The sequence below is a fragment of the Paralichthys olivaceus genome, chromosome 11, assembly GCF_024713975.1.
Source record: "Paralichthys olivaceus isolate ysfri-2021 chromosome 11, ASM2471397v2, whole genome shotgun sequence".
Classification (NCBI taxonomy): Eukaryota; Metazoa; Chordata; class Actinopteri; order Pleuronectiformes; family Paralichthyidae; genus Paralichthys; species Paralichthys olivaceus.
Window position 1 is genome coordinate 6,327,501 of NC_091103.1, and position 10,794 is coordinate 6,338,294.

General features: G+C 41.4%; 1 protein-coding gene and 1 long non-coding RNA gene across 2 annotated transcripts; both read right to left on the bottom strand.

Annotated features, from left to right (window-relative positions):
* Positions 1–4,012: 4,012 nt before the first annotated feature.
* Positions 4,013–9,782, bottom strand: LOC109634475 (homeobox protein otx5-like). Its single transcript, XM_020094965.2, has 3 exons — positions 7,881–9,782; positions 6,598–6,749; positions 4,013–6,482 (listed from the first exon to the last, which is right to left on the bottom strand). The coding sequence occupies exons 1-3, from the start codon at positions 7,975–7,977 to the stop codon at positions 5,844–5,846; spliced, it is 888 nt and encodes a 295-aa protein (XP_019950524.1). The 5' UTR covers positions 7,978–9,782; the 3' UTR covers positions 4,013–5,843.
* Positions 9,783–10,049: 267 nt separating this feature from the next.
* Positions 10,050–10,571, bottom strand: LOC138412044 (uncharacterized). Its single transcript, XR_011244566.1, has 2 exons — positions 10,438–10,571; positions 10,050–10,268 (listed from the first exon to the last, which is right to left on the bottom strand). It is a non-coding gene; the product is annotated as an uncharacterized lncRNA (long non-coding RNA).
* Positions 10,572–10,794: the final 223 nt, after the last annotated feature.

Genomic DNA, 10,794 nt, shown 5'->3' on the forward strand with positions numbered 1-10,794 from the left:
AGTACCTGAAAAAAACTGCCTCTGATCACATTGGTGTTTGATGCTCTAAACACATTAAATGCCAAGCGCTGCCCTAATCCAGACATGAGTTTTAGTCCAACATATCATTAATCTGTGGCTCTAAACTCTGACTTTTACTATTAGTGATATTAACTAGGTGTTAAGTTGTAATCTGCAGTAAAGCCCTTAGCAGAAGTGTATGCTGAGGTTGACAGTGGCTGGTTGATCCATTCATACTGTAATACTGATCCTGTTACCAGCACTAGCTGCAGATCACTCTCACCCACTTACACTGTGCCACAGCATGATTGAGCAGCTTTACAGCACAGCTACAAATCTTATTTCACGATTGACATTGTTTAACTGATCAATATGATGATGATTTGGAGTGTTGCGGAGCCAGACTCAGAGCAGTTTGGATGAGGTTGTTGTTTTCATTGGTTTTACTGTGTTCACACTCTGAACTCATTATGATAATTGTTTTTATGGTTATAGCTATTGATTGTATCTACACAGTTAATTGTGTATTTTGTAAGTTTTGAATGTTTTATTGCTGAATGGATATATCATTATAATCACAATTCACAGCGAGATTGAAATATAATGAGGTTATATATTACATATCATTTAGCTGACGCTTTTATCCAAAGTAATTTACAGGTGGAATATATATATATATACGAATCATAATGTGGATTTCCAACCACTGTTAGAGAGAGGCAGAGACTGTTGCGCTGATCCTCAAGGCGCTTTCCTGGTGGTCTCCAGAAGTTACTTTATTCAATTTTATATGTTGTATATATTTATTTTTCAATGGGGACATTTCATTATTATAACTCAATCATAAATCAAGAACAACAAACAATTTCCTATTTGAAAAAAGCGGATAATAATGCTGTGTTGTCCACAGTGGTTCATTGTATATATGTTTTTATTGTAATTAATTGAGGTGTCCATATCTTATGTCTTAATTTGAAAACTGGTATGTGCAGTTTATGTCTTTGTTAACCCTGATTGGGTCATTAAAATAAAGCTATATAGCAGATGTGGGCCACTTCAGGGAATGATACCGAACCTCTGGTCTTTTTGTGGCGCGGACATAACAGATGTGAGCCTAAAGTTGTCTTCTCGTAAAAGAGCAAATGTGGCCTAAATATCCCAAAACAAATGTTGGCCTACTTTGGAAAACATGTGGTGCCCTCGGCAATGTGTAATCTGGATGTGAACCCATGTGGCCCATGTGGTAAATTATGTATATGGCCCGAGTAGTAGAAAACAAATTCGGGCCACCTTTGGCACCTGTGGTTGACATGCAGTATCGCTATGGCTTACTTGTGGCCTAGATCAGGTAAAAAGGAGTGGACGGCCCAAGTGCTATCATTTCTGTGGGCTGTGTGTCGGATGTATGGGATTGAGATTTTGCATTTTGAGGGAAAAAAACTTCAGCACTTTCATCAGATTACTTAATCTCACACTTTTCTAAATTGATACCTACCTGTTCAAAAGATGCGAGTCATGAAACAGTTAACACTCAGTAAAGTGTTTACGTCCACCAATAGTTCCCTTACAACGAGTCAAGCTGCGCCAAACATCAAACACAGAAATCAGTTCCTAAATATGCCAGATTGAATATCAAGATCCACACCACACCCTTTCACCAAGTTTCATCAAATCCATTTTGTTGTTTTGTGTAATCTTGCTCACAAACAAACAAACGAAACGTGACCTCTTTGGTAAAAAGATATTTAACATGTGTTTGTTTAAAAGTCAACAGCTGTATATCAAGATTTTTGTGCCATTTTACACATGGGTGGCTCGTATGTGACAAAACTGCATGAATTAGATTTGACTGAGCAACTGTTAGTTGGAATAAATTTTGTTTTATTATTACTTCTATCATTTTTCCTTGATCTGAGTCGTACTTAAAGAAACCTTGATGCGTCGAGTTTTCAGTCACTGTATTAACCTGGTCCGAGTACAGACTGTTCACTCAGTGATCCAGCTTCATCTCTATGAAACTGTTTCATCATGGATTTCATTTTCATTTCATTTGAAGCCAAACAAAGCAAACAAATTTGTGCATGTGTGTGTGTCTGTGTCTACGTAAAAGAGTTGTGTGCATGTGTGTGTCTTTAGCCTGTGTTTAGAAAATACTTACTGTTCACATGTTTATACATATGTGTGTGTGACTTGTGCATTTATAATTATATGCTTGATAATTGCTTTGTGTGTGTGTGTGTGTGTTTGGGCGTGTGCTTGGCGCGTGTATGCTTGGCGGCGTTGGGATTAGGAATCGATTAAGAGGAAATTGGACTGCAGGGAGGCGGGGGATGTAGGGAGGAAGAAGGGAGGAAGGGATGAGGGGAGGGAGGGAGCCGGGGCTGATGGGGAGGCCGCTCAGCTCCGGCAGCAGCAGCAGCCAGTGGCATGATTACACAGTGCGTCCAGAGCAGGCCGGCCACCAGCTTGTTTGCTGGGGATTAGAGAGGAAAGAAATGAATCATATTTCTAAGTCCTGAGTGTATCTGAGTCTGTGTCTGTGCCTCACAGTCCATATGCTGCTGAGGGATTACAGGAGCACGGCATGGGGTCTATCTATCTATCCATCTATCTATCTATCTTTTCTATCTATCTATCTATCTAGATATCTGCCTATCTATATCTATCTATCTATATCTATCTATCCATCCATCCGTGTATACATATGTAAGTGTAGTCTACAGCAGGTTGTGGACTGATCAGTGTTGTTCTGTGTCACCAGCTCTGTGTTCTCAGTCTATACATCCCAGTCAGGGTCTTTACAACCTGACAGTAGAAAAGTACAAACAACCAGTAGAGACGTACTGTAATAGCGGTCAGAGGTGAACGTCTCATTGTGTAGTACTTAACAGTTTGCATGAAAGATTAGACAAGATGTGCAGGTTTGGTGGTTTTCACTTCAAGTTGTGTTTAGGGTTTGATGAAACAGAAGGTAAATGAAGCCACACTCAGCCCGGAAGAAAGAGAGGAACACACTTAAACCTATGAATGATCAAACATTAACCAACAGGCCAAAATTAATAATAAGTATTTGTCAGGTTTTTTTTGCCTTGACTTATAATTAACAGTCAAGTCGATCAGTCAGTATCTTCGCTTTTGTGTTGTTCCTTCGAATGTCATAGTGTCATGCATGTTATCACTATATATTATATCACACATTTATCATGGAAATTAATGTTTTTGATTCAGGTTGAGTCACTTTCATTCAAGTACTTTTAATTCAAACTTATTAAGTTCTTCTGAACAAATTTCTTTCATCGCTGAAGTTTTTTCCGGCTGAAGTTGAACAGCCACATAGTTTCCCTTTTATTTATTAGCTTTACTCAAATGTTAAACTTGAATTAAGAACAGTTTTTAAATCATTGTAGTTCTTCTTTTGCTACAAAAAATGTTATTATTATTATTGTTATTCTAATTATTATAGTAGTAGTAGTAATATTCGTATTTGTATTAGTATTACATTGGTGTATTGTTTTATATTGTGTCATAGTGATTCAAGGCCCATTTGAAAAGAGATCTCCACACACCACAGGCTAATAGCATGACTAAAACCTTTCATGGGTGCACTTCTCTCAAACCCTGTGGAGCTGACCCTGCGGCCTCTTGGCAGCAGGAACACACTGAAACGTTCAGCAATCCAAAAATAATCTGCCCATCTCTCATACTTCAGTTTGGGGCTTGTGGAGCGCTCGGACTCAGTATTATGGTTAGTTCTAATCTGTATTCTGTCCTCATGCCCTGCTCCCTCTCATCTCTCTGCCTTATACCCACTCAGCCTCTTGTATGGATTAGTGGAACGCTCCCAGAAACAGATTCCCCATCTCCTCTCCTCTCATGTGGACATCAGACATTCACATTTTTTTCCTGCAGCTGTAGCACTAAAATGGCAGAACTATGGAAGGATAACACATTTCCGAGGTGAAGCTCGCAGCCAATGTTCAGCATCGATTTACAGAAGTCAGTGACGACAGAGTTTTAATGAAGTTGTTTAATGTCTCAGAAACATCATAGCTATCTAGCATGGTAGTGGTGAGACTGGTCAAACACAGGAGACAAATGAAACATACAAAAGAATTCATGTCAGAAAAATAAGCAGAGAAGATTATAGTAATGCAAAAGATAAAAGTACAGTAAATGATTAAGAAGCATGAACAGCATTGTATCCTATTACTGCTACTTTTATTGGATAAACCCCTGAGTTTGAAAAAAAAGAAAAACAACAGAAGAAGCAGAAACCAGAAAAATATAAAGAGAAAAAATAAAAAGTTGGCAGTTTTCTAGAAAGTAAGAAAGTGAGAATGTGTTGGGTGGAGCGGCCTGTGTGAATACACATTGCTGATACCACACATGATTGCATTTTCAAGTTTTAATATTTACAAAATAACGACAAAAAAAGAACATTATCAATGTCCGTGTCAGCTGAAGACATAATATTAATGATGATAGTAATAATACTGATAATAATGTCAACTTCAAAACAAATTACCACAATTTTTACTTCAACGAATTCACAATTTTTTTTTAACATAATATTGTTTAAGTCTAATACAAAAAAAAACAGACAATACATCAAACACATAAAGTGGTACCCATCACATCTTTACAGGTTGGAGTTGAGAGAGGCACCACACTCTCTGTGCAAAGGGGGGGCTGCATGGCGGCCCAGTCCCTTCCCTTTCTCTCATGCAGCCTTCTCTCCCATCAGACACCTCGCTAAAGCAGTTCACAAAAAGCAACAAAATAATAATAATGATGATGATGATGAAGTCATCTGCAGATTCAAGAACTGCTTCAACAATCCTCTAAATTCGTGGAATGGAGGGGGAAAGTACTCGGCTGCCAAGATCCACAATGTGACCATTGTTGCCCGAATTGTCTGGAAGTGATCCTATTAAACTAACAATGTACAAGCCGTTCCTGCTAATGATTACAACCATGCTCAAAGGCAACAGGTTAGTACTGCAGTCACAGTGGTGACCAACGGTCTACCCCCTCTGCTCGTATCACACACAGGCTGCAGAGGGTCAGTATCATACAAGGCTACTGGGAATCATCAGCGTCCGTCTGCTATGCACTTGAATTATTGAATGGGCGGCCATCCTGTGAAGACACCCCTGTCAGGTGTCTGCGTGCAGGGGTCAGTTGTGTAGTTTGGCTCAAAGCTTTTTGAGTCAGCTCTGCGATGAGAAGCAGCTTCTTCCAAGAAACACATCACAGAACGTCTACGAGACAAAGTCTATAGGAGGAAGAAATAAACACAAGCTCGGGATCTCATCAGTCGAACCTGTCGATTCGAAGGTTGTCTAAACTTGTGGGTCAAAAAATATCTAAGCTCAGCTTCAAATTCATCACCGTCAATCAGAGCAAATACAAAAAGTCTTTGATTTAAAGGATTCATTCTGCATGAGAAAGGCCTCCTCAGCTTCAGATGTTTCATTTGATTTGTCTTGTCATTGGTAACAGTTATACTTAATTTAAGTTGCAGAATTAAAGCTGTTGTTCTTTCTAGGTGATTTCATCTTGTTATCTTTTGCAGCCATTCTTTGATTTCGAGGCTGATTTCTACACAGTTGAACCCTAACACTCTTAATTCCACACATATTTTTCTGAAAAAGCAAAACTGAAGAGATATTTTTCAGCTGATCGGTTCTTCAGCTGATATGATTAATAACTGATATCTGTGTCCCAAGTTCTCCTCCTCCTTCCCCAATAAAACACCAGAAGTTATCTTGGGTTCGTTTTTTTGTTTTTTTTATCCCCCTTCCCCACCTCTCACCTCCCCTACCTCCCACCTCCCCTGTTATTTACAAGACCTGGAACTTCCAGGAGTTCTGGTCCTTGTAGTCCAGACAGTCAGTGGCATTGAAATTGAGCTTCCAGGCAGCTTGGTCCTTGTAGTCTAGACAGTCGACAGCTCCAAAACCCAAGGAGGCGGCAGTGTAGCCCTGCGAGGTGAGGGAGGCCGGGGACTGGCTGAGGGGCCCACCCATTGAGGAGGCCGTGATGGGGCTCAGGGCTCCTCCGGTGCCCGACAGCTGAGGGTGCATGGGGGACAGGTAGGAGCTGCAGTCCAAGCCTGTGAAGTAGGAGGAGGTCCCCGCGTAGCTCTGGCTGTAGGCGGGAGCCTGGGTGTAGGTCATGGGGTAGGCGGTGGTGCGCTGCATGCAGGGGGTGGTGGAGGCAGACAGGGGGTCTGGCAGCGGAGAGATGGAGGCCGGGCTCCAGATGGACACCGTGGCACTAGCCGAGCTCGAGCTGGGGGTGATGGCGGTGCCGGGAGGAGGGGGTTGGGGGCTGTAGGGTCCATTGGTGGCGTTGGCACTGGCCTCGGCGTTGGCCTCACGGGCAGGGGACGCCTTCTTCTTAGGGGGCCGTGGCTTGGACTGGCCCGTGCTCTGCTGCTGCTGCTGGCGGCACTTGGCACGGCGGTTCTTGAACCAGACCTGGAGGAGGTTAGAGAATTGGTACTTTATCATTAGCGATTTCTTTGCATCCCAACACGGTTGTCTGGTGGATGACATGAGTAGTGAGTGTACACCGATGTGTGCTGTGGGTTACCTGCACTCTGGACTCGGGCAGGTTGATCTTCAGGGCCACCTCCTCCCGCATGAAAATGTCTGGGTACCGGGTTTTGGCAAACAGAGCCTCCAAGATGTCCAGCTGAGCGCGCGTGAAGGTGGTGCGCTCCCGACGCTGTTTACGAGGGGTGTCTATAAAAAAAAACATTTTAATCATTATTATTATTATTATTATTAAGAAGACTCCTAAATGAAAATTGCTTTATTAAAATCCAATAAACGTCTATTACAGGTTTATATATTGGAAAAACGATTATTCTAATTAGTATTAGCTCATTAAAATGGTCCAATGTATTACTTTATTTTAATGCTCATCTGGTTTTATTAATAAAAAAGGGCAAAAAATAAAATGGCGATTGCTTGTGAATTTAGAAAATAAATTTAGATAAACTATAAACATGCTGCTCATGTTTTTAAAATGCGGATTGAAAGAATTGACCGATTATGTCGATTATTAGAAATTATTCTAACGAATAAAAGTTGAAAAAAAACCCAGATAAACTCAAATAGATTGGCGCTACAGAAAGTCTCTGTGATTGAAGCATCTTATTGGATCGAATGAAATGATTTAACGCATCTTCTTGTTTTGTGATTGTCAGATGAGACCGTCAGAATCGAAATATACAGTGAGAGCAAACGAAAGTTGCTCCACGTCACAGATTTTTTGGGGGAAAAAATCGATTCAACATCTAATCTGCTACAAGAGGGCCCAGCTTTGTAACACACGCCTGATGCCACCGGTGCCAAACCCCGGCATCATCCACAGCCTCCTCTCAAGGATGACAGATGCTGAGCAGGTCATGTATCCGCACCGACACAATATAAGTTAAGTATTCATGCCACAAAAAAATTATAACACAATGAGCCTGCTCCTGTATATAGGTTACACGATAAGAGCAACAGATTGAGTCTGCGGTGATGTTAAGTCTGTGTGAGAACACGCTGCGTCTCCATTCACACACGTTTTTTATTGTTTTTTGACTCTGTAATCCGCTGAACTTATAGGTCAAGTGAACACATGTTCTGATGCCTGAAGAATCACACACACGTATTCGTCCACATAAAGCACAGGCAGCTGTATTGAAAAAAACATCGTTCTTTTTTTCGCAGATATTTTACGCATGAAGATTAACAACATTTTCTAAAAAAAAATAACCTGAATTTTAACATATTCACTTCAAATAACGATGCAATGACATAAATAAAATAGATTGAAAATAAACGATAGAAACACACAGTTGGAGAACACGGGATCTTACTTACTGGGATATCCAACGGCGGAGTGGAGCAGATCCATGCCCGGGCCGGACAGCGTTAACCCGTTCACGGCGTAATGGGGTTGCTTAATGTAGGACATCATGCCTCCTGCCGGCTTTAAAACACTCCCTCACTTCCTCACTCTCTCTCTCCTTCTCTCTGACCGGGGGCCGGGTCTCCGAGCTAGTCTCCAGGGGGTGTCTCTCTCTCTCTCTTTCTCTCTCTCTCTCTCTCTCGTTTTTTCCTCCCTGTGTCTCCCTCCCTCCCTCTTTTATCTTTTACTCTGGGTTGTTTGTGACTAAGTTGTTGTTTTCCCCTGCGGACCCTCTCCTTTATCTCTGTAGCTTCCTCTGACTTAGTGCCGTCGAGCCTGACACCTGCCTGTGTAGTTCTAACCTGCGTAAAAACTACCTGTGCACCTGCGTCCACCTGGTGCGTAAAATCCCAGCAGATTTCGGACCTCGCTGTATATTCTACGCTTCCTCTGCGCAAACACGACGACAACAAACAACTCAAATCAACCGAACACTATGAGCTGAAACACCACATCGAGAACGACGAAGGCTGACCAAACTAGAGCCGTGCTATCATGCAGTCGCTCCAGCCAGAGTCGTGCGTAATTGCCCGTGCGAACCGACCTCGCCAGGTGAAAGGTGCCAAAAAAAGCAGCAGCAGGTCCAAAGCAGTTCGGCCCGTGTGCGGGAGCTGATGAGAGCTGAAACGGAGCGTGGGCCCTGGTCACTGAGGAGAGGGTGTGATCTGCAGGGTGGAGGACAAGTGAGCCGAGCGAGAAGAGACTGGCTAATTAGAAGTAACTTCTTACCCAAGTAGACACCCAGAGCCCTCCTCCCTCGACCCCCCCTCCTCTCTCTCTTTCTCTCTCTCTCTCCCTCTCTCTCTCTCTCTCTCTCTCTCTCTCTCTCTCTCTCTCTCTCCTGGGCGCGTTCACCCAGACGCACGCGCACCTATAGGCTGTTAATATTGGGCCTGTATATGATGACACTTCAGCTCAGACACTGTGATGTCTCGATTTGACGCAAACTTCACACTATGAACTTCTTCTCACGCGCTACATTTTGAAAGATTAAAAACATGATTTTATTTAACACGTGGCAGCTTATTAAAGTTCACCTCATGCAATCGTGGCGAATAACAACTGTATAAATTGTGAACCTGCAGAAGCTCAATAACCGTCTTTAGCTTTTCGAGTCTTGTGAACATTTTCGAAATTGGCCTCCTAAGATAATTGGTCGGTCCATGTGCGCAGCCTGAGTGAGGAGGCAGAGGCAGAGAAGGGGGTACAGGCCGGATTATAGAGGCAGCACAAAGAGCGCGTTGTTCTGCTATTAAATCCCCTTCTGATCCCCAACATGCTCCCTTCCTTCCATTCATCCATTCATTCACCACACTCAGTCATAATAATAATAATAATTAATGATGATAACAATAATAATAACTAAAAATATTAACATTGTCATTTATTTCATTTATGTAATTAACATCATAGACTACACAGTTATATAAAGTTATAAAGAAGAGTAGTTATAGATAAGGTTATGGAGAAGAACAGTAGTTATACATTGATAAATATAAAGTTATACCTGTATTAAGTTGTAGAGAAGACTTAAAAATAGATAGATAGATAGTGAGGAAGAAGAGATTTAGATTAAAAAGTCAAGAGAAGAAGAATAGTTATTGACAGATAGATAGATGATGGATACAACATTATAGAGAAGAAGAAGATAATAGTTATATGTAGATAGATATAAAGTTATAAAATAATAATAATACAATGAGGAGAAGATGATAAATAGTCAAATATAATTGGAAATAGGTCTTAACTCTGGTGTTTCAGAAAATATTCTTCAAATGAAACAGGCCCAGATTGATCAATAAAACCCAAAATAAAAAAAATACATAAATACAATGATTATTATTATTATTATCATTACAATTATTTGTCTTGAAATAATTAGAGTTTAAAGACATATTGTTTTACTTGTTAATGAGATAGAAGCCTCAAGGCCTCAGGCCTACATGAGAATTTTCTAACAACTGTTGCAGCTCCACATGGTCAAAGTAGAGGAAAAGATAACTGCAGGTTATTTTTCTGCTATTGATTCATGTATTTAATAAATAGATTTCTGTACATAATGCAATAATATGATGTTTTTGTTTTGTGTGTGTGTGTGTGTGTGTGTGTGTGTGTGTGTCTGCTCTCCTGTGCCATCCTCTGCAGCGAGACAATTTCACTGTGTCCAAAGCCGATTCTCTGCGCTTGTTAATTGAATCGGATTTCTTATAGTTTAAAATCCACACACACACACACACACACAGAGAGAGAGAGAGACCCATGTAGCTACAGCCCAAACTGTATAAGGGGTTTATCCTGTTCTGTAAAGCCAAAGCGGAGATATAAGACACACAGAGCGACAGAGACACTCTACCGGCGTGTTTTAAACATGTCTTTACCTGCGTGTGTGTGAGTGTTTGTGAGTGTGTGTGTGTGTGTGTGTGTGTGTGTGTGTGTGTGTGTGTGTGTGTGTGTGTATCGTTTGAATACCTTCTGTCTCCAGTGGAAACCTGTCACCTGCTCCACCTCCAGGTATTTATTCATGTGTTGTGTGTTTGTATTTATCCATCAGACTGGATATTGTTCCTGTCTGGGAGCTCAGAGCCACAGTGAGTGTGTGGAGGTGAAATGACAGGAAAGTGTCAGAGCTCCTGCTCATAGAAACTAAACTCTGCGGGAATAGAGACCTGCTGCCTCAGAGCGCGCGCGACACTGCTGCGCACGCGCACACCTCACGCACCTGGCTCTCACGCGCATCTTCTGTTGTATTTTATTCTTATGGATACTTATTAAATTTGAGCCAATCACATTTAAACACTTTATTCACTTACTTCAAAATATTCTTAG